Below are 24,437 nucleotides of genomic sequence, written 5' to 3'. Positions count from 1 at the left end.
TCATAATTTCTTCTTTCTCACCCTCCTTTCTTTCCCTGCATATGTGTGCCTGTTCGGGTACTCACGTGAGGTTAGAGGACAGCCTCGGGTGTTACTCCTTGGGCACTGTCTACCTCATTTTGAGAGACAGTCTCTGATAAGTTTGGTGCTAGTTGATTGCAAGAGCCTGGCAGGTTAGCCAGCCTCACAGATAGGTCCTCACTGGCTCCACCCCAACATCCTTCAGGGTTTTTTTTTTTTTTTTTTTTGTTTTTTTTTTGTTGTTGTTCAAATATTACTTTCTAGGTGAACTTTTCCCTGACCAGTCAGTTTCCTCTTCCCAGCATTCTGTGTTTGTTTTTTCTGTTTCATCTTCCCCTATGTCGATGTGGCTCCTGTAGCGAACTGATCCGTGATTTGTTTCTGTTTCTTTTTGCTTTCTGCTTGTTAAACTCTGCTGAAGGAGGCCCCTGGCCAGAAAGAGAACTGGTGTTCCGGTCCACAGTAGCTGTTCAGTAATTGTGACTTGCAACAGTTAGAATAGGAGCAGGTCAGGTTGCTGGCTGTGGAAGTGCATGATCTCAGGACAGGGTTGTCTGGAACTGTTTCCCTTGCAGAACACGCTTGTTGGAACTTAACCTTCTCAACAGTTCTCCAACTCTAGAAACCTCGAGGAGGCAACAATTAAGGATTCAGAGTGATGAAGGATGGGGGGTGGTACACTTCCCAGAAGGTGAGTCAAGAGACAGGTGACAGGGTGCAGAGAAGTGACCGAGAGAGCAGTGGGTAGGCACCGGAACTGGCCAGCGTGGACTCCACCAGCTGTGTAGGGAAAGTAATCGAACGAGTTACTCAACCTCTTTGGATTTGCTTTGTATTTTAAGGGGGAGAAAGTTCATCAGGCTTCCTCTTCGGCAGGTTATTCGGGGATTGAAGGCGATTGTCATGCAGGTAACCCAGAGGCGTGCTGCACAATGCATGCAGGGCTGTGGGGCAACAGAGGAGGAAGTGTTGATGTCAGCGTGGCATCTAGGGGAGGGTGCATGGAACGGAGGGAGGGAGAGAGAGAGGTTAGAACTGGCACTGGCAGAACGACAGTTGAGTGGAGGTTGGGAGCAAGGAGGTGTTTCCTGGGACTGGGGGCGGAGACCTGGCAGCTGTAGACTCCCCCAGGACTCAAGTTCATTGAGCTTCTGCAGGCACCGGGCAGACTTCAGTATTCCCGCTGTGACCATCACCTGTGGTCCTACCTGCCAGCACTTGCAGCGAGTACCTGCAGCCGGCACCTGCATCGGGCCCCAGCAATGGCGGACCAGGCGCCCTTCGACACGGATATCAACACCCTGACCCGCTTCGTCACGGAGGAGGGCAGGAAGGCTAGGGGCACGGGCGAAATGACCCAGCTGCTGAACTCGCTCTGCACCGCGGTCAAAGCCATCTCGTCCGCGGTGCGCAAGGCGGGCATCGCACAGCTGTGAGTTAGGCCTCTGGTGGCTGTGTCTGGTCTGTTAGAGCTCCTGACTTCTCTGCCCCCCCCCCCGCTGCTAGTCAGTGTGACTATTTGATGCCTGAGATTCCTGTCTCTTGCCCTGCTTCATTCTTCTTCCTCCGTGTGATGGAGCAATCCCCCTAGTAGGGCTGTCTTCCAAGTGCACAAGGGCTCTAGCCCTCTCTGGTCTCAACTCTTCCTTGTAGCGCCTTCCAGTCTCATGGTAAAAACGGGCCACTTACCAGCTGCCCACCTCGACCTCAGACAGAAAGTGCTAGCATGGGCACTTTCCTCTGCTTTCCTTTTAACCCGTTACTCTCTTTGAGCTCCAAGATAAGTTTCTAATCCGATATCATCCTCGACCTAGACTAGTCCCGTTAAGAGTACCCGCCACCTGGCAGTCTGGGAAGAAGCAGATGCCCACGGAGCCCTGGGTGCTCCCTCTTTCCGGGGCTAGCTGTAGAGGCTCACCTCATGGGGCAACAAAACCTATTTACATTGATGCCATGAGCAGATCTTGCCCAACTAGTGAAAAGTCCAAAGACAGGGCAGAAGCAGTAGATTGCTTTCGATGGAGCCAAGGAATCAGTCTCCTTCTTCGGAACCATTTGGGGACCTTGCTATTCAGACCCTCCTTCAGGGTCAGTTGGGGAAGGTCTGAGATTCTGCTTTTCCAAAAAGTTTCCTTGCGGTGGGTGATTTATTATTAGTATTATTTTATTGTTCTAGAACCTACTATATATAGACCAGACTGACCTTGATCCCACAGCAATCTGCCTACCTCTGCCACCAGAGAGCTGGGATTAAAGGTGTGCATCACCCCATCTGCATGGTGGGTGATTTTAATGCTTTGGTCTATATTTCATATTGTAGGCAGTAAGAACTGAAGGGACATGGAGTCTCAGAGACACCTTCCTATAAACTACACAGCTTTTTCTCTTTTCTCTCTTTTTTCTTCTTTCTCTTTTTCTTTGCTCTGGTTTGAGCACATGTTTGGTATTTAACTGGACTGGATACCACTGAACAGAACCTGACTTTTCAAATTATCTGCATACTTCCTCATGATTTCTCATGCCTATGAACAATGCAGAAACTATGTGAGGTTTGTAGCTAAGTTGAGCATATAATTCTTTGAAAAGCATTTTTAAATTCTTCAACAATGTGACATGGGTTGTTTGCTTTTTTATGTGTTTATTTCTTAGAACCTCTGTTTCTACTGTGTGGCTTGATTGACATAAATCTTAAGAAGGAAACACCTGGTCATATTTACTTTTGGGTGCTAAGCTGGGCTAGGTCTTGTTAGAGAAAGCTAGGAACAGGTATGTTAGAGGTGAGGACTCCTTCACTGTTTTGTTTCTGGCCCTAAGGAGTCTTTCAGCAAGCACTCAAATAAAGTCCCACCACAGCACACAGATTTAACTCTCTCTGAGGATCTGAGGGCTTTGTAAGAGACAGAAGTTGGCATTTTTTTACATTATTTTAAAAATAAACCAGTACTGGTCACAATCCTAGAGAGACTTAGAAACCCTGATTCTGCTATGAGATCTCCCGCTTTTGAACTAACCTCAGATAATGGGAGTGGGGTTTGGTAGAAAGTGCTAGTTTTGGCACAGAAGAGAATGTATATTCATAGTCTAGATGGTCAAGACACCAGTTTTGAAAATACTATTGCAGATTCCTTAAAGAGTTGTACCCATTGACAAAAACACCAAGCCATTCAAAATATACGAAGGACAAAGAGACCCCCCCCATGTGCTAAATCCTTGGGGTACCCATTGCTAACTGGTGTTGACTATTTTCTCAGATACTTGTTTGTGCTCAAGTAAATGTCTATATGAACATGCATTTATAAATTCCTATGTAGCTGGCCAACTAAATGGGACTGTATTTACTGTGTTTATCTCTACTTAAGTAATGAACATTTTCAACCATCAGGGTGTGACATCCTCGGCCTTCTTTAAAACTGCTGCAAGGTGTTTCACTGAGCAGACACCTCCTGAGTAATAGAGCCATTCTGCAGTTTTGTGGCATTTAACTCCACTACTCTGGCTGTTACAATGGCAGACTAGGTGTTAGTGATGGTTACACGAATAGCTGACGGGAAGAAGTTGAATTCTTGCAGGATAGGAAGCATGTGACTGTTCACATTGTGGCATGCAGTCAGACCACTAGCAGCCGGATAGGATCTCGACAGGCCTCCAAATTATGTTCACTGGGCCTTGAAGTGTTGAATGAAGAGCCAGTGTGCCTCCAAAGAGCTTATTAGTGAGGCCAATTGGACTGAGAAGAGCGTGCATCCAGAAGGAGGGGACGGTTGCAGTTCCTGCAAGAGCCTCATCAGAACCGGTCTCAAAAGCTCAGCCTGATGTCTCACAGGGAATCGGCAGAGTTATAATTATTGATCATGCTGCTACCCTGTCTCAGTCAACCTCGAGGTCGCCATTGTTGTCATCTCCCTTGCTTCTAATGATGCAATATCCTGAGGCTGCTTCTCACATAGCCCAGGTCAGGTCGTGAGCAAGGAAAGGCTAGAAGTAGGGAGTTGGAGGAGAAGGCATGGGAAATGGGTGGGGAAGATGGAGTGATCAGAGGTATAGTAGCAGAGAAGGCAGGGGAAGGACCTGGCAAAGGTGAAGAGTGGTTTGGATTTGAAAGGCATTGAGAGGTGTTCTCGAAGAACTGGTTCTAGCAAATGGGAGTAGAATCCTGTTACCAAACATGAAAGCAATACAAAACTCCCAAGGGAAATACAAGGAGGCGTTGGCTGACTTCTAGAGGCTGGGGAGCAGTGAGTGAATGTGGAATTCTGAAAGCCTTGCCTTAGGCTATTGTAGAACATACAGACAGTCTCAGGGCATCCAAGTCACTGGACTCAGCACCTTGGTCCCAAGAATGTCACGACTGGGTTTAGAAGAGTAGGGGCATGGCTGAACCGAGAAGCCCATTTCAGAGAGAAAGAGCTGGGCTTAGATTCCTGGGCTGACATTTAATTAATGTGGTGATATGGATTGGTGGTGAAGCATGTGTGAGCCTCAGTTTCCCCTCTTGTCAGACAGGGACAACCACTCTTGAACCTCTGTGTGCTGTATGAAGATGAAGGAGTTTGTTAGTTACGTATGGATTCATCCCTGCTTTCCTGAAGTAAACTATTTTCTTCTGTAAACTATTTTCTTTGTGCTTTGTCTTCCTTCTGTTTTGCAGCTGCCCACATACATACCAGCTGGAATATATTCCAGGCCACAACATAGGGAATTGTGTGTGTGTGTGTAGGTCAGAGCTAAACCTTTGCTGCTGTTCTCAAAGGGTATCTGCCTTGTTTGTTGAGATGGGGTTTCTCATTTTCCTGCAGTTCACTTGTTGGCTAGGATAGGCAGGCTGGTTGGGGAGCTTCTGGGATCTGCCTTTCTCTGCATGTGCTACCATGCTCTGTTTTTAAAACACGGGTTCCAGGGATTGAGTTCAGAAATGATGGTTGTGTGGCAAACACACTAACTGAGGTGTCTCTCCAGCTATGTTTCTTTTTTATATATGAGCTCTTCCTTATTTGATGAAGGGAACCAATACAGAGATCCAGTTTTAAGTTTGGCGTGGTGGGCTGGTCACTGCATGCTAACACCTGTTTTTACATTTGCAGAATTCATGGCACAAAACTGCTCAAAACAGTATCAGATTCGCTTTCGTTTCTTGGCTTCTCTGCACCATATGACTTGAGTGCATTGCAAATCTCATTCCAGGGCAGACTCAGAGTGGGCCTCATACCCTGACATCTGCCCATCTGCACCCTGCATGAACAAAAGCCAGGGCTGGGTTCTGTGACCCTGAAAAGAGCTGGATTGGCACCTCTTCCATGTATTTCTTAACTAACCCTTGTATTTTCCCCCCTGGGTGAATGGTTGGTCATTTACCAGAGGATCAATCAATAACAGAGTGGAGGTGGGGTTACCTGGGACTTCAATGATAAGACTTAAATCATAGACTTAAGTAATAACCTCCCTCCCCTTGCCCTTGGTTAGATGTTCTGAAAATATTATGGTCCTCCCGCATGCTGCCAAAAGGGCTGCTGCTCAGAGCTCTGGTATCGACACTGGAGGAAGGAAATAGCCTGTCAGTCAGGAAGTCAAGGATGTCATATAGGGCTTGATAATCATGTGGTGGTTCCTGGTTTCAGTCCTGCTGTTCAAGGAAGGCTAAGGCTGCGCCTCAGTGGAAAGTGCTTATCTAGCATGGAGGTGGGGGTGTGAGGGGGGGGGATGAGAGGATCAGAAATTCAAGGTCATCCTGGTATCATAGGCTACATGAAAACTCCCCTTCCCCCCAAATCCACCCAGCTTCTGGCTCTGACCGACCTGGGCTCCTCTCTGCTGTGGTGGGAGAAGCTGCTTTTTGCAGCAGTTGGTGGAGAGAATATTGCAGAGAGTAAGAGACGAGTGCTCAGGCTGGAACCTAGAAGCTGTATTTATTCTCCTACCACCAAGGCTCCGGGAAAATCTCCCTATTTTCTAGTTAGATGATGACATCATCTAGTGATGATGGCAGTGGTTGATGCTAACAAATGAGCCAACCAGGCCTTTCGCTTGGTGCCAAGACCGTGTTGAGCTCTTTGTGTGGTTTTTCTAATGGCAGTCCCTACGTGGGAGATACCATTCCTTCTGTCCACACGCAAGACGAGAGGGAGGTTGGAAATCAGGGACTCACAGAGCTGAGGTCGGTCTGCACAGGGGACTGTGCAGCCTACATGCCTGGGTCCTCACCTCTCAGTACTGCCCCCTTCTGAATCAACGGTGGCTATCATGGTGGCAACTTCAAGCGAGAGAGAGGAAAGCTGCCACCATGGTGCTAGGGAAGGAGAAGCTCCCGGAATGGTGATCCTACCAAGTATTGAGATACACTCTTCCACCAGTGTGGACTTCACAGTGGATTTCAGAGACAGTGTGCAAAGAGACCCAAAGGCAGACACAGGCTGCCAGTCTACCTGCTGCTAGGTCTCAGTGAAGAGGGAGTGGCAGGCAGAAGAGAAGAGGTGGAGGGCCGGAGGGTGGGATACTGATCTCCAGGCTAGAAGGGAGTGGCCATGACTGTGGCTGACTCGGGCAAATGAGTCAAGCAGACCTTTTGCTTTGCCGTTTCTAGACTGGGCTATGCTGTCCTCAGCTGTGCAGAAGCAAGTTAAGTTTCAAGGGAAAAATAAGTTTTCAACAGTTGAAGCAAGCAGTCGCTGAAGCGGTGACACCCAGTTCCCAGGAAATGCCAATAACATCTCAGGGTGTCATTGTGCCACTGTGCCCCTACCCCCTTCCTGCTCCCTGGCTAAACCCTCACGTCCACTCCCACTGTTCTTGGCCTCCTTCCTGTGTCTTTCATCAGCCTGCCTTCCCCTTCAAACAAAACCAGGCTGCGCTCTGGATGAGCCCCTTGGATTCTGGGAATTCTGCAGTGATTGACTTGGAGGTAGCTCACAAGGAGAGTAGGAGCTCAGGCTTCTCGGTCCCTCCCCTCTGGAGGTCCAACTCTAAACAGAAGCTGAGGATCATAAGAGCAGACCTTGCTGGGGGTTAGAGGGAACAGCTCGCTGCCATGCATTCTGCCTGCCTGTGGGTCTGAAGTCCATGGGTGTTGGCAGTCCATCTTTCTCCTCCCTAAAATGATGGAGGAATTACTTTCATTTAATAAAGAAACTGCCTTGGCCCATTTATAGGCGAGCCCTTAGGTGGGTGGAGTAAACAGACAGAATGCTGGGAGAAAGAAGCCGAGTCAGGGAGTCGCCATGATTCTCCCACTCCAGACAGACGCAGGTTAAGATCCTCCCTGTGTTTCTTTCAGCCCTGATGTTTCTTTTCAGATGTTGTAATAAGAGCAGCAGGGCTGCGTCCCCGGCACCCGGCCGCCCACATGGCTAGCTTATGCCCCGAAATAATTACACGGAAACTGTATTCTTTTAATCACTGCCTGGCCCATTAGCTCCAGCCTCTTATTGGCTAGCTCTTACATATTGATCTAACCCATTTCTAATATTCTGTGTAGTACCACGAGCTGGCTTACCAGGGAGGATCTTAACCTGCGTCTGTCTGGAGTGGGAGAATCATGGCGACTCCCTCACTCGGCTTCTTTCTCCCAGCATTCTGTCTGTTTACTCCACCCACCTAAGGGCTCGCCTATAAATGGGCCAAGGCAGTTTCTTTATTAAATGAAAGTAATTCCTCCATCACTAAAACAGTGTGAGACTCCTTGTCTTTCAGGATGATTTCTGTCACAAGCCAAAGCATCCTCTGGGTTAGCACATACACCAGGCTCACTCCAACCCAGGCTTTCTGGCTTTTTTTTTTTTTTTTAACTTCTACATGTGCATTAAACTTCTACAGGTGGGGATAAACATTGCTTCCTGCACAAAACAGACAGTAAAAAAATCACCCCTTATTATGTATAAAGCACAGACAACGTAAGAAACACACCGTGTGAAAACAGGGCAGCACTCTGTTCATGGGGGAGGGGAGGATTGTTTTAAAAGGTTTAGGAGGGTCGCGATAAAGATTGGGAAACATGAATCTGACCAGGGACACATGGGATCTCAGAACTGGAACTGGGTCTTGGGAGGAGTGTCCCTACCCCTTCTGCCAAGCCTTCCAGACAAGGAGACCCCGACATATCTGTTTTCCTTCTTCCAGATCCACTCACTTAGGCTTGCTCTCCGCGGGCGTTCTAGTGGCCTTGGCTTATTTTCTGTGGTTTTCTTCCCTCTAGCTTTGGCATCGCTGGCTCAACCAATGTGACAGGGGATCAGGTGAAGAAACTGGATGTCCTTTCCAATGACCTGGTTATCAATATGCTGAAGTCGTCCTTCTCTACCTGCGTTCTTGTGTCTGAAGAGGATAAACATGCTATCATAATAGAACCTGAGAAGAGGGTGGGTCCATGTCTGCATGCTGAAGGCTTGCATGTAGCCATTTTCCTTTCATACTGTGTGCAAGATTTTATCTGCTTCTCCAAGTTAGATTTCTAGGGATTACCCAGGCTCCCTCCGTTTGGTTTTCCTGCCCTCCCAAACCTCTGAACTCTGTTCCAAAGGCTCCATTGATCCTGTTCTTCCCACTTCTCCACATGTCTCCCCATTCCCGAGTGGTCACTACTGTGTTTAGGTGTCTTCAAAGCCTGGCTTTGGCTAACTGCCTCTTCGATGCGGCCAGTTCCCAGACCTCATGAGACACCCGCTGCCAAGCTGAATTGACGTCACATTCCATCCCTACCTCAGGCACTGGGATTCCCTGGAGGTCGGATTGCTTTGTGAGGGCAGAGAACAAGAGATAGCCCGTGTGACCCAGTGTCTAGCTCCAGTCTGGCATGCTGTAAGGCTAAGTGACAAACAGCTGGGGGAGGTTGGAGCAACCGCTGGGGAAATGTCCAACATTGCAGAGAGGCTCGGGGATTTGAACATGAGATGTTACAGGAAAGGGTTTATCCAGCTCTTATAAGACAGTGGCAGCCAACAACACAAACTCAAGACTAGAAGCAGTTACACTGACTGTCTTTCCCTGATGAAGGTGTGCTGGGGCCGTGGACGAGTAGCACTGGGAAAGACAACCAGAAGCTGATTAAATGTTCAGCTGTGTTGACCTTAGTAAGAGGCAGGAACCAGCCACAAGCTCCACAGCGATGGGCTCCACGGTGATGCTCTCCACAGCCCTTCTAACACATCGCTGCATGCCACACAAGTCCTGATCTTTTTGGCAGTCTTGGCCACTTCTCCAGCACTCCCACCCCTGCTGCGACAGACACGCCATCACAGTGACTGCAGTCTCATTTTTCTGCATCCATGGTCATAAATTGTTAAGGGCAAGCAGTCAAGGGGTCCCTGGATCTAGGGTGGAACAGTAAACACCCCCTCCACACACACACACACACACACACACACACACACACACACACACACACCTAAAGACGCTAATTGGAGATGGAAAATGAGTTGGTAAACTCGCTCCCCTGAAAATTTTCTCCAATTTGTTTTTTTTTTTTTTTTTAAAAAAAACTTAGGAGTATAAATGTTCAAAGACTGGACTGCCTGCTTGGAGTCACGGATGGAGCTTGGAAGACCCTGTTTGGGGAGCTTGAGAGCTGGGGCTGGCCAGTGTGCACTGATGCTTTGCCCACTTCTCTCCAGAGTCATATCAGGGGTGTTGTTGAGAAATCTGTGCACCACCTTTCCACATAGACCCTCCCACACTGAGTGACAAATGTCTTACAGACCTAAGTGCTAAGGAACTCGTCTCTTCCCCTGAGGCATTATTTCTGTGCCTTACTAGTAAAGAGAAACAAATGAGTATTTTTTGTCTTTCTTTCTTCCTTCTGCTGCCAGGACACTCTCAAACCAAAATCATGATTCTGCTATATCAGTGATGTAGTAAGTTATGATTTAATTATCTGCATTCTATCACTTCTATTTTAAATGTTTTCTCTGCCTGAGATTTGCCTGTCTGTCTATTCTTCCATCTTCTGACAGAATATCATAAATAAGATTATATATCTCACCTTGTCCTTGAGAGTTCATTCAATGTATACTTACCTTGTTTGCATTTTGTTTTCTTTGCCCAGGGCAAATACGTTGTCTGTTTTGATCCTCTCGATGGCTCATCCAACATTGACTGCCTCGTGTCCATTGGAACCATTTTTGGCATTTACAAAAAGGTAAAATATGGTGTACAAAGCCCCTGGTTTTGATCAGAAAATGAATGCGGAGCATGAAGCTGTGGGGCTTGAATAGATTCACAGCAAGGTCTCATTGCCCTGCCTATTCTGTAGAAAAGATCCACAAAGCTGCTAAGGACAGTCATAAAATGTGGGCGGAAAAAGAGACCATTTCACTCTTTCAGTTGCATCTCTCTCTTACGAAGAAACTGAGATTTAAAATCGACAAAGGACATGCAATGACAACCTCCCCAGACCAGCCCAACCTGCCTTCATCAGTTTCTTCTTTAAGCCAAAAGCTTTCTAAAATGATCTTTTCATAAATTAAGAAAACAAAACCAAAAAATATTCCCCATGAGACAATTCACCTCTCTCTAGTCTTCCTCTAGAAATTGGCAGCGTCCTTAAAAAAATATTTGGTCCCCATAACTAAGAATGGAATTTTAAAAGGAATGGCTATTTGCCCTTGTGAGGGAAAGACCTTGGCAATAATCACACCCATTCCTGCCTGACTTCCTCCTCCACCACTTCAAGTCTCCCAAATTGACAGTGTTCGCTGTGTGCTCCCTATGAAGGTGACATGGAATGATACAACCCAATGCCTGTCGCGTTGGTGGCCTTAGTAGGAGAAGAGAGGCAAGGCTCAGGCAGTGCTGGCTTCGCCCAGTGCCTTGCAGTTGGCAGTCCCAGGCAGCTAGATGGCATGCGCTGGACTTCCAGGGGAAAGGCATTCATTGCTCTGAGTTTTTGGGAGGAAATGCGATCAAGAAGGGTTGTTGTTGGCCAGGCTAGGAACCTCTGGTTCAGAGATTCTTCTGAGTGTGTGAACATCTCAGTGAAGTGGCCAAGCTCCTCATTTTAAGGGCACAGAAGAGAACAAGGGTGTTGGGTGACATAGTTCAGGGAAGGACAGGAAGCTTGGTGCAGGGTACGGCGAATCTATGTGGGAGCCTCCTGGGTGGAGAAGCAGTTTCTGTAAAGCCTTAGGGCAAGGAAGGAGAGGTAGTTAGAGGCCTGTGTCCCATCTTTGTGCCTCTGGCTTCTAGGAAAGAAGGCTATTATTTTAAAATGACCCAAACAAGTAATCTATATGACAATGGTCATTCATTTTCCTTTAGTGACACATTGGCCAAATTTGCGATTTAGAGAAACCAACTAAAAAAAAAACTTTTTTTTTTTTTTTTTTTGGGTTTTTCGAGACAGGGTTTCTCTGTGGTTTTGGAGCCTGTCCTGGAACTAGCTCTTGTAGACCAGGCTGGTCTCGAACTCACAGAGATCCGCCTGCCTCTGCCTCCCGAGTGCTGGGATTAAAGGCGTGCGCCACCACCGCCCGGCAAAACTTTTTTCTTTTTCTCACCAACCACTCAGCCTCTGCTGGCCTCCATTCCCTCTCAAGTTCTGTGAGGCCGGCTTTAAAACGTGCCTCTTACACTGGGCTGTGGGGGAAAAACGTCAGCAGCACCTGGCTTGTCCTCTAATGACCCCAGAGAGACGCCACAAACTCTATTTCTGAGAATGTCTTTGATGTGGGAGTAACTGACCACACTGCTCAGGGATAGTGTGTTCCAACTGACTGACGGATGCACACAGAATCAATTTTCCCCTGAGATGCTCAGCCCTACAGCCTTGTGCTAATTTGTTTAAATAAAGATGGAAAAAGCAGGTGAAGACACTGGTGCCCGTAATCAGGTTACATTAGCGGAGCTGGCGGGAAGGCACGCTGTTTTTTGGAAGCGATAATGGAGGCACGAGGGAATATTAAATTAGGAAGATGTGAAGGGGATGTTGATTGGGAAAAAGGATCCCGATGCAGGAAGTCGGGGGTCTTTCAGGAAGGCTGTGGTGGTGATAGGATCAGAACGCTGTGCAGCAGGAGGCAACCTTGGGATGCTGCGTGCTGTCCCCAGAGGTTCTCAACCTGTGGGTCAAGACCCTTCCGAGGGGCGCATATTGGATATCCTGCATAGCACATATTTGCTTTAGGATTTCCCAACAGTAGAAAAATTACAGTTATGAAGTAACAGTGAAAGTAATTCTACGGTTGGGGGTCCCCACAGCATGAGGGGCTGTATTAAAGGGTCACAGCATAGGATGGTTGAGGAGCAAGCATTGAGAGATCCCTGCCATGCATCCTGTTGGTGTTGAACTGGAAAAAAAGAACCACAAACCAAAATGAAAAGACATGTTTTCTCTTTTGCTTTAGAAAACTACTGATGAGCCTTCCGAGAAGGACGCTCTGCAGCCAGGTCGGGAACTGGTGGCTGCTGGCTATGCGCTCTATGGCAGCGCTACCATGTTGGTCCTCGCCATGGACTGTGGTGTCAACTGTTTCATGCTGGACCCGGTGAGACATCTCTTAGGTTGGGTGCTTAGATGGTAGCTTTGAGCTTGTACGCAGTTTGTGTGTGTGTGTGTGTCCCAAGTGCATGATGCCTATGGAGGTCAGAAGAGGGTGTTGGATCCCCTGGAGCTGGAGCCACCAGTGGTTGTGAGCCATCCAGCATGGGTGCTGCAAACCCATCACTGCAAGAGCAGCAGTGCCTAACCATCTTCCCAGCCGCCTCCCCCTACCTTCTACAGACAACAACAAACCACACACACAAGGCATGAAGCACAGTATGGTGCCCTCTGGAAGAGGCAGTTCACTCTTGAGAGGGCTGGGGGAGTGTGTGTGAGGTGTGGCAAACTGCCTTAAATCAGAGCCTGGGCTATCTTTGACCCTTGACACGACTGCACTTTCACCTCCCTGGGAGCACGGGCACTTAATAAATAAACTAAGGCCAGAGTGGAGGGTGACAACAGAAGTCTAAAGTCTCTGCTTGAGGCCCCAGGAAAAAATAGGGCAGGCCCAGAGCGAAGTTTAATCTGAGAGAAGGGTGCAGCTTCTGAGAGCAGTGGTGTTTGCCGGGTCAGCCATCCGGATTGCCCAGTCGACCTGCCTGGCTCTTGGTGCCCAGTCAACCTGCCCGGCTCCTGGCGCCCTCTCTGCTGCTTTGGAGTTGGCAGACCCAAAGGGAAAAATACTCTGTCTCTTGATCATGGACAGGCTAGTGGAAGGGTGGGTTTCTGGGTACCGGTGAGCCGCCCTCCCTCCTCAGATACAGACATTTGCTGAATCAGCGCGGCAGCTGGACTGTTCCCTTGCCGAATGCCAGGGCTCCTTTTCATTGAACATTTCGGCTTGCTTTCTTTGGCCTGATGGAGGCAAGGTTACTCCAGGGAGATACCAAGTGCCTCCTTCTGCCTTTCATCTCCCTTCTAGGGCACATTGATGGCCGAGGTCATTGCTAGGATAGCTACCCGTGGGTTTCCAGCAGGCTTCAGCTTTCAATGAGCTTTTACAGCTCCTGTCTCAAATGTGGGAGACTCTTCTTTACCCACTGGGGGCTGAGGCTGGGTACAAGATGGTTGCCTGGGGAGCTGGCCGCCTGAGCTCGGCAGGCAGTTCTGGCTCCTTGCTGTGAGAGTTTCTTTTCTAGATATTTTAGGCGGAGATATTTATTTTGCTTTTCTGGCTCCACAAAAATATTCCTATAAACTGATTGCCCAAATTTTTGGAAATAAGAACCGAAAAGCACAAATATAAAAAAGAAGAGACTCCCTTGCAGTGATGAAGTGTGACTGTGGCTAATCCCTCCTCCTCCCCACTCCATCCTCCCCTCAACATTTCCTCCGTGAGCTCAGGAGTGAGTCTTATTCTCATAGTTACTGTTTTCTGTCTCACATACTTCCTCCCTCCCTGTGTCTGAATGGTTTTTCCTTTTTCATTCTTTGACAATTTCATATTTTCTCTCCTCATTCCCTCCCATTGAAACCTTTCTTCCTCTCCGATTTTCTTCCCTCCTCCCCTCTCTGAGAACCACTGAGTTTAAATAGGGTGGCTTGTATGGCACGGACAAGGGCTATTTATAGGGGCATGAGCAACTTATCAATGACCACAACTGTGGGGAAAAGGCAGCCTTCTTCCTAGGAACCACCAATGACAACAGTCCTTCAGGGAGGGCGGGGCCTGATAAGCCCCTCCCCTTTCTATGATTTTGGAAGCATGGTCTCAAAAATATAGCCCAGGTTGACCTTAAACTCCCAATCCCCTTGCCTCAGCCTCTCTAGTATTGGGGTTTGAGCTGTGCCCTCCCATGTCTGACCTTGTAAACATTCTTTCTTGCTTTGTGGAAATCATTTGCACCCTTAAACGCTGGCACCCTTTTACTCCCTCTGTCCCCTCAGCACTGGAGCCTTTGGCTGCAGACACTGCTCCGGGATGGAGTATGGTCACAGTCCACACTTTGTTCATGCCCTGGGGAACTTGCTGGTCATCTGTCTACCTTTCTCCCTCATTTCAAAGGCCATTGGAGAATTTATTCTGGTGGACAAGAATGTGAAGATCAAGAAGAAAGGTAATATCTACAGCCTTAATGAGGGCTATGCCAAGGACTTTGACCCTGCCATTGCTGAGTACGTCCAAAGGAAAAAGTTCCCTCCAGTGAGTGAGTAGGCATGTGGGATTGCTGTGGCGTTGAGCTGTGGGAGGAGAGCCCTTGAGAGGGAAAGGGACACTTGGCCTTGAGAAGGGCCTGGACTTCGTCTGGGACTCTTGCCATTGTAAATCTACTGATGGGAATTATCCTGGAGATGAAAAGAGAGAGAGGTGGAAACCATTGAACCTAGGTGCTGGGGCCGGAGTGTTTGCTTGGAGACACTGAAATCTGAGTATTATTTCCTTTTTATCTCCAAGCTTGCTCTGGACAATAAAGTCCACCAGATGAGCTCCTTTACAACAATAAAACATTTGTATTCTGGTGCCCTTGGTCCCCAAGCACCTACTACATGAGGTCTGCACCTTCAGGCCTATGTCCCTGATGGATTTCGGTCTGTTGTACCAGGAAGGCCAGCATCAGGCAGAGGAGATGATTCAATGGGTAAATTTCTTGCTTCACAAGCATGGGGTCTGGAGATTGGTTTCCCAGGTCTAGCTTATAGGAGCCCTTCCTGTAACACCAGGGTAATGGGACAGAGAAGGAAGCTTCTGAGCAAGCAGTAAGCTAGGTCGGCCAAATCAGACAGCTCTGGGGTTCACGTGAAAGACCAGATCTTAATACATAAGGTGGAAAGTGATGGAGGAAGACACAGACAGCAGCCTCTAGCCTCCTCATGTATGCTCCTGTATGTGCATTCCCACAAGCCAATGCACATGAGAACACGTACACACCTTTCTGCATGCCACCACACACACACACACACACACACACACATACACACACACGGTGGACAGTGACTGCTTTGGTGCCTCACTACAGAGGTTGCTAGTTAGTGAATATGAAGAAGAGAAATGGCTGATTGTTGAGGGGCTCTCTACGGGTGTTGGATTTTGCCTTACCATTGCTGCCCTTTTCTGAGGATGAAGCCCATATGTTAGCATGACATCTGGGGGCCTCAAAGCTGGCCCAGGCTTTCTCTCTAGCATGGTTCTCTCTCCTCTCCCAGGCACACTCCCTGTTCACATGCATGCCAGCAAGCCCTGTGACAATAGCACTTTTACGCCCATGCTGTTAAACCTTTGCTTGTACCAAGTCCTGTCCCACAAAACATGCCCAGTTCTTTAGCTTGACAAGGTCTTTGTCAACCTTCAAGTTAAATTTTTTGTATTGTCTGTTCCAACCTCACAGCTGGAACCAACCACACTTCCTTGGGGCTATTCTGAACGTGAACTGTCAGGAGATATTCAGGAACTAAGTCCCCATGATTCCCTTCTTCTTCTATGGAATGGGAATTGTCTTAAGGTTTACCAATACTATAAGGAGATACCATGACCGTGGCAACTCCTATAAAGAAAATCTTTAATCGAGGCAGCTTGATTACAGTTCAGAGGTTCAGTCCATCATGCTGAAGAGCGTGCAGCCAGTGACACACTTCCAACAGAAGGTGTGGCCCAGATTAAAGATGTGCCCTCCAGGCTCAAGGTCTGGATTGAAACTGTGTGTCACCCAGCCTCCTCCAACAAGGCCACACCTCCTAATAGTGCCACTCCCTATGAGTTTATAGGGGCCAAATACATTCAAACAACCACAGAGATTTTTATCTCATGTCCTGCTCAGCTCCAAGTGGGTGTTTTGTAAGACACTTGGGAAGTGACTGTGGAATGGGATAAGCATCAGAGACATGAAGGGGGCACCCTCTATCTTCCACAGCTCTAATTCTTTGCTGCTCTTAACCTTGTAGGATAATTCAGCTCCCTATGGTGCCCGGTATGTGGGGTCCATGGTAGCTGATGTTCACCGCACTCTGGTGTATGGAGGGATCTTTTTATACCCTGCCAACAAGAAAAGCCCCAATGGAAAGGTACGTACATCCCCAAGGAAGAGAGCAAGAAGCAGCAGGTTTTGTTTCCAGCCTGGGGGATTTGACTTCATTAGGTAGAAAGGTCATGGAGCTGATGAAGTCCCCTGTGGTTGCTAAAATGTCTGTGACAGACTCTGGACTTGAGGCAAGGCCCAGATTGTATCAACTAAATGTGAAAACGTCTCACGACGGCCTTCCCAAAGCTATAGCAAAAGAGAATTAATGGAACTCCAGCAGGGGACTAAAAGCGCTCAGAGCTTCCAGGGGGTATGGGCTTGGCTTGCACAGAATGGGTTCCATTCATAGAGCGAAATGGAATAGTCTTGTCTCATTACCAAGATAGCAAATCAAATATGCTTTGCAGAGAGGGGTCTGCTTTGATGACTCTCAAGGGGCATAAAATAGAAGTCGCTAATGAGCTTGACATTTGCTACTTGGAAAGTGATGTTGTCTGATGAGGGACAAGGCTGTAGGGAAACCAGGGCCCCCAGGTGAATTCTTCCCACTGACTGTATTGGCTTTGTTATGGCCAGCTCTCTAGTAAATCACAGGGCTGGTGTGCCTTCTAATGCTGGCTAGGGGACATCCTTTGCTTCTTCATACAAGGCGACAAAATGCTTCCTTTTCAGATATTCTGTCCTCTCCCCCAGCTCTCGTTTTCTTGTAACAGTCTCACATGCGGGGAGGCTGTGTGAACTCCTGATCCTCCTCTGTTCACATTCTAAAGACTGGGTGGTGTGAACCACCGTGCAGGGTTTTACACAGTACTAAGAATCAAATTTAGGGCTTTGTGTATGCTAGACAAGTGCTCTTAGCAACTGAGCTACATCCCCGGCACCTCTTAATATACGAAAGAAGAAGCAGGAGGAACAGTGCCCTTAGGATGTCAGGAACAGAGATGGCAGATCTGGTGGGTCTGCTCATGGCTCAGAGTGTCTGCTTCACTGAAAGCAGTTTTCTGTGTTCTTAGCACACCTGCTTTGCTCTGACAGCCCGGAAGTATCCAGTCAGCTTGCTTCATCATGCTTTCCTCAAGTGATGTACTTTCTTTTACTTTGCCAGAAATGTGGAGGCGCCTCCCCGTTTTCAAGTCTGGCCCTGATTCCCATATGGAAACAGAGGCAGGAAATACTAGCACAGTCTGTCTGCTCCACAGGCCAACTGCATGAAAATGTACCCAATAAAAAATTAATATTCAAAAGCAAATACCAAGATATACGGCAGACAAAGTCCCAACCCTGGAGCATTAGGTGGCTTGAAAGAGCAATGCACAGGGCTGCAGACAATAGTACACTGTTTGAAGGAGCCAGTCTGCCTTCCAGATGTCTGCAGTCAGACACCACTGTGGATTTAAAAAAAAAAAAAAGCCTTTAGAACAGACAGCGCTCCATCCAACACACACGGAATCACTCATTAAGTCCAGTCTCTGGCTGTAAAGAGTACTGCCAAAATGTCACTCTGTCCCAGATCCAGGTGGTCTGCCTCATGTTTGCATCAAGTGGTTGGCTAGCTCTGGCTCCATGAATGGTTTTATTCAACCAAATAGTTAATGGTTCTGTCTCAGATGCATTGTGGGGCATGAGAGAACTTTTCTAACGGAGAAGGAGAGAGGGAGAGGCAGGGGAGGGACCGAGGGAAGAATGAAGGGGGGAGAGAGAGACAGAGAGAGAGAGAGAGAGAGAGAGACAGAGAGAGAGACAGAGAGAGAGACTCCGTTACCGTGGAAACTCCCACCAACTCTGCAGAGCTTTACAATAGAACAACCCCCCCCCGCCCCCGAGATGGTAACACCTAACACCTTCTGGCTGAAAACCTTGGTCTCTGGTCTTGTCTTCCAGCTGAGACTGCTGTATGAGTGTAACCCTATGGCTTACGTAATGGAGAAGGCTGGAGGAATCGCCACTACGGGGAAGGAAGCTGTACTAGACATCATTCCCACTGACATCCACCAGAGGGCACCAGTCATCATGGGGTCCCCTGAAGACGTACAGGAGTTCCTGGAGATCTACAAGAAGCATGCAGCCAAATGAAGGCTGACCTCGCCCTTGACCCAAAGCAGAGCCTTCTATCTGGACCTGCGACCTCAGGCAGCACTACCCCGTTCTGACTGTGTGTTGTACCCCGTTCTGACTGTGTGACAAAAGACCTGGCAGTGTGGGTAGTTTCGCAGCTCAGTGCTTTGCAATGCAGCTGCATACTATAATCCCATTATAGCAGGTGATATGTATTTTGGGCAGGTGAAGGAGAAATAAACACATTCTTCCTTTATAATTTTTTTGTGCGTTGTGTCAACAGAATATTAGGCAAATCATTTAATCTCCATCACAGCTGCACGAGTAAAATGGGTTCATTTTATCCATGATGGGATGGAGGACTGAGAGTTAATGAAACCAGCTGAAGGTCTCCAGCCTGTGAGTGATAGATAGGGCTGGGGGATGAACCAGGCATCCTGGTCACTAAACCGAGTTAACATAATTTCTTATATGCGCAGTCCTGTTCTGTTCTGGCTGTTTTTGCTATTCTAGAAATTAGTGATTATCCAGCTTCTCTACCTCCTGCAGGGATGCACCCACCCACTGTGACAGTGGAACTGATTTATTGGGAGCCCACCAAGGCCAGCTGGTCTGGGACTGAATAAGCATGGGTTGATTCCGGACTCTCTGAGCATGGCGGTCAATGAAGACTGATGAGAAGCCAAGGACAATGGCACTAGGTTTCGATCCTAATACATGAACTGGCTTTGTGGGAGCTTAGCCTGTTTGGACGCTCACCTTTCTGGACGTAGATAGAAGGACCTTGGTCTTCCCGCAGGGCAGGGAATTTGGACTGCTCTTCAGTATCGAGAGGGAGGGGGAATGGAGTGGGGGGAGGAGAAGAGGAGTGGGGATAGGGGGAGGGAAGTGGGGGGAGGGCAATATTTGGGAGGAGGGGAGGGAAATGGGAAATGGGGAGCAGGTGGAAATTTTAATTAAAAAAGAATAAAAATAAATAAATAAGTAAAAAAAAAATCACCCAAGACAAAATGACAGTTTATGTTACTATTCAATGGTGCTTTTTATGCAAGAGTGGCTTTTACAAGGCCGTCTAATCTCTAGGGAGGGTCTAGCTGTCTAATGGAAATGATTGACCATAAGAACTAAATTTAAGGAAACAGACTGCGTGTCAAGCAGATATTTTTGCATCAGGAGCTTTCCTGAGAGGACCTGTCATAGCTGGTCCTGTGCAAATGGAGTGCAGTGAGAAATATACCTGCTTGGCACATAGTCTATTCTGCACATGGTTCATACCTTGCTGGATCAGAAGTTCAAGATCGTGGGAAGTTTTATCAGGTGTTAGGAACCCTATACTCCATGTGAGCTGTCCGTGTGTGTGTGTGTGTAAAATGTGCTTTTTTCACTTGTGAACGCTTCCAATAGAACAGTTGTTTCAATCATAAGTCTTGGATTTGCTTTTGTTTGCTGACCAAACTGCCTGGTATCTTTTGATTGAGATGTGGGTTTATTTAATGGAATGCTTTTCAAGATGCCTATTTGTATCCTGAGTACATCCAAATTTTTCTCTGTTTGTAGCCCTGAGCCAAGAACAGATCCAGCACAACAATAGCACAAATACCAGTTCTCTTCTGATCATCTTTTGATTGAGGCCTGGAGGTTTTAGATGCTATCTTTGGATAGACGAGTTGCTGGGACTCACTCACAGTCACATGAAAATGAATGAGATTTAGTTTCTACAGCGTGGTCTTGCCCTGAAGTAAAGGGTCCTGCTACTTTCAAACACACAGCGTCTCCTCTGCAAGAACCCTTGAAACCTCCCCTTGCACAGTAGGCTGCCAGGTCTCTCTGCCTACTTCTTTAGTATTAGCAGAAGCAGGAAGTGTCATGAGATTCCATTTCCCATCCACTGGTCTTGCTTTGTTCTTAGAGTTTTCATAGCTATGCCTCTCACCTTCCATACAGAAGACCAGCAGAGGGTGCATTCACCGTGCTTGCGAGAGGGAATCCTTCAGATGTGACTGGAAGCCGTTCCTGCTTTGACTTTGTCAACAAGGGCAGGTAACACACAGGGCATAGCACTGGTCATTGGATGAAACAGGTCAGGCAGGGCAGACATGGAAGGTCCACTTCAGCACCATTCATTCCCAAAGCCCTCGGAGTAAGTGCAGCCCAGTCCTCAGCCTCAGATGTGAGAATCCATTTCAAGATGCCTGCAGTTGGTTCAACGGTTCTTTCTCAGAGGACATGCTCACATGCAAATCTCGGCGACCGGCCCATGTGACGTTATGTGAATAAAGGGGTCTCTGCAGCTGTGATAAAGCTGAAGATTTTGAGATGAGATCATCTTAGACCCCATGGGTAGGCCCTAAACACTGGTGTCTTTATAAGATCACACAGGAGACGGCCACTGTGTTAGTCAGTTCTCTAATAGAGCAAAACGGAGACTGTATGCATGTGCGGGCATGGTACACACACACACACACACACACACACACACACACACACGGATTTACTGGAGGGGCTTACAGGCTGTGGTCCGAGTAGCTCACTAATGGCTGCCTCCAACAGAAAGGCTGAAGAATGAGTTGTTCTGTCCATGAGACTGGATGTCTCTGCAGTCCCGAGCTGGTGTTGAATCCCTGGGAGGTCCTAGACACCTGCCAGTTTTCAGTGTATGTTGGAATCCCTAAGAATTTGTTCTAACTCCAGCAAAGGAATGGCTCAGCAGGATTGATGGACTTTCCAGTGAGAGCAAGGGCAGCCAAGCGAACAGCAAAAACTTTCCTCCTTACATGTCCTTTTACATGGGCTGCCAGCAGGAGTTATGGACCAGATATTGGGTGGGGGGTCTTCTGACCTCAAAGGATTCAGATTCAGGGATGGCCTTCCACCTCAAATGATCCAATGTAGAAACATCTCTCACAGGTGTGCCCATATGTTTGAAATTAGCTAATTCCTGATGTAGTCAACAACCATCTTAGCACATGATAGTGGAGGCAGAGACCAGAGTGACGTCATAAGCCATGGCAGCCGAGGAATGCATCAGAAGCCAGAGGAGGCAAGAAAAGACTCTTCACATAGCTTTCAGAGAAAACATGGCCTTGTTGCTACCTTACTTCTGGACTTTTGGCTTCCAACATAGCATAGAAAAATTCCTGGATTTTTGGGTGTGTTAAGTGTATTGACACATGTTTATGTATGTACATGTGGTATGCACACGTATGGAGGTCAGAAGTTGGTGTTGGGTATCTTCCTCAAATGCTCTCCACCTTATTTTTGAGACGTTTCCTACTGAACCTAGAGCTCACTGAGTGTTAGATTGGCCGGCCAAGGAGTCCCTGGAATACTTACTTCTGCCTTTGTCTCTTAAGTGATGGGATTTGACATATCTGGCTTTTACATGGGTGCTGTTGTTGGAACTCAGGTTCTCATGCGTGCATGCTAGCCCCTTTACAAACCCATTTAATGAAACATCTCCCCAACTGAACATTTCTGTTTTTTAAGTAATCTGGTTCTGTGACTTTTTATTGCAGGCCTAGGAAGTGTGTTCCCACCATGCAATATGTAGTCTCTGCGGGACAGCCCAGAGCACTTCTCCCTTGCGTGGCTGTCCTCTTCAAAGCCTGCCTCTTTCTTGGGATGCCTCTTGGTTTCCATGAAGTGCTGAGGTGGAGGAGGTGATCCTGTTCCCCCACAAACTGTGGTGGGGAGGGTGGAGGTGGAACAGAGGTGCAGGGAAAAGGCACACATTAATAATGTGTTTCGTCACCTGTCACCAATGTGTCAGTCGTCCTGAAATATTTGTGAGGGCAGCTGTCCTCTACCTCATCTTCCCGGACCTCCAAGAAGCCTCCTTTGTGTCTAGGTGAGCACCAGCTAGTTGACAGACCGCTCAGAGACTGAGCGGCTTCCCCAAAGGTGCTAAGTACAGGGTTGCTGGGCTTCCATGACAAAAACGTTTGGGATCCCATGATAGGATTAAGTGAAGCAGCTTTGCCAACAGGAAAGGTCCTCAGACAACATTCCAGAATCGTATTCCAGGTCTCTAGATGGACGGCCTTGCCCCACGAGCAAGACTGCCTGTTCCATGGTTCGTTTGTCCTGATCTCCTTAGACTTGTGAGCGTTTTTCAGGGAACACAACCAGGTCACCAACAACTCTGCCACTAATATGTCAGTAGTCATGAAATACCTATGAGGGGCAGCTGTCACCAAGCCTCTGGACCGTCACCACAGTTGCTTTTTAAGTTTCCCCTCTGTCATGCGCCCCAAAAAGCTTTGGCATTTGCAAAGGTCAGCAGCTGCTGTCACAGGCCATGTAGGCTGCTGGAACTTCTACCATTTAAAGGCAGCGTGTGTATAGGTTAGAAACCGACATTGAGTGTGTCTCCCTTTATTTTTTGCCATGGTTTCTCACGGAAGCCAGAGCTTCCTGATTTGGTTAGACTGGCTAGCCAACAAGGTCCCATTGCTGCTTTCTCCCCAGAGCTGGGATTACAGGTTCACGTCACTATGTCTGGTTTTTAACATAGGTACTTAGGAATTCAAACTCTGGTCCTCGCTGGTGTGGCGAGCACTTCACCAACTTACCCAGTCATTCAGCCATCCCTCCAGTCCCAGAATGGGGCTTTTAAAGGAAACTTTGTCTACTTTAATGGATGTCATAGCTACAGACTGGCAAACCCATGGTCTTTGGGAAAAGCAAAATTAAAAAAACATACATGCACAAATTACTTTGAATTTTCTATGACTTGTAGCTAAACACAGTTTAGTGAAATAATTATCGAAGGAAGATATACAATTGTGGGCAATGTATAAGTCCTCAGTGTTGCTGATTTGTGTATTTGACACAGAGTCTTGATAGGTTACCCAGACTTGGAATTCTCCTTCCTCAGCTCTCCAAGTGGGTGGAGAAAATTGACTTATTTATATACATGCTTATAGTTCTAGGTGCACTAAAACATTGTAAGGGCACAGGTTTCTAAGACACTGAGCATGATACCAGGCCTACCAACTGATTTTTAATTCTTACAAGCTGTTATCTTGATTTCTGAGGAAACCAAGGCTTCCAGAGTTTAGCAACATCCCCAAGTTACCCAGATAGATGCAGGCAGCTTGGGGCGCAGAGCCTGGTCTGTCTGCAGTCAGAGAAGATGAGGCTATCACATAAACAGAACGCCGTCAGCTTGAAGCACAGTTCTTTCTAGGGCACTTTAAAAAAGTGCTTCTTTAACATTTTTATTAGATTATTTTATGCGTATGAGTGTTCTGCTTGTATGTATGTGTGCACACCACTGACATGCTTGGTGCCCTTGAAAGTCTGAGAAGGACATTGGAACCCCTGGAACTGGAGTTAGAGATGGTTATGAACCACCAAAGTAGGCCCTAGGAATCAAACCCAGATTCTCCACAAGAGCAGCCAGTGCTGTGAAGCTGAGAACCTGTGTTTCTTTCAGCCCTGATGTTTCTTTTCAGATAAATACTTTTTAAAATAAAAATTCAGATACACTGATAAATCGACCCTGGGATTTGCTAAAAATGTCATGCTTATCTTCCAGATCTGGGTACCTTCCACGAACATCCCTCTTGTTGTCCATGCTTAGCGGAAATAAACCGGAAAGAACTCTTCCACAGACTTCCCGGGGTTGCTGTTAGTTTGTTATGTGACCTATGCCCTAGATAAAGTATTGCCAATCTGCCCTTTGGGAATCCCAATGAGGTTCTGCGGCAGCGATCTTCAGAGCACACTTTTGTGTCCACATAATAGGATTTTGTGAGTCATTTTTATTAGTTGGCTTCCTCTCCTCTCACCTGTGGCTGAGCGTGGCTTCTTGGGGTCTTCAAAGAGAGGCGCTCACGTAGAGAATGAGGCAGTCCTTCCCAGCAGGGCTGTTCTATTTACAGCCTGCATACTGCGCTCTGCCAGCTGCCACACATCGGGGAGGCCAGGGAAGTTTCTTT

The 24,437-nt window shown here is 47.5% G+C and overlaps 1 protein-coding gene across 1 annotated transcript; it reads left to right on the top strand.

Annotated features, from left to right (window-relative positions):
• Window positions 1-1,077: 1,077 nt before the first annotated feature.
• Fbp1 (fructose-bisphosphatase 1) lies at window positions 1,078-18,733 on the top strand. Its single transcript, XM_057787602.1, has 7 exons — window positions 1,078-1,453; window positions 8,207-8,369; window positions 10,052-10,144; window positions 12,348-12,488; window positions 14,490-14,627; window positions 16,364-16,483; window positions 18,322-18,733. The coding sequence occupies exons 1-7, from the start codon at window positions 1,284-1,286 to the stop codon at window positions 18,511-18,513; spliced, it is 1,017 nt and encodes a 338-aa protein (XP_057643585.1). The 5' UTR covers window positions 1,078-1,283; the 3' UTR covers window positions 18,514-18,733.
• The last annotated feature ends 5,704 nt before the right edge of the window (window positions 18,734-24,437 follow it).

Source organism: Chionomys nivalis, chromosome 13, assembly GCF_950005125.1.
Source record: "Chionomys nivalis chromosome 13, mChiNiv1.1, whole genome shotgun sequence".
Classification (NCBI taxonomy): domain Eukaryota; kingdom Metazoa; phylum Chordata; class Mammalia; order Rodentia; family Cricetidae; genus Chionomys; species Chionomys nivalis.
This window is presented reverse-complemented; position numbering and strand designations above follow the sequence as displayed.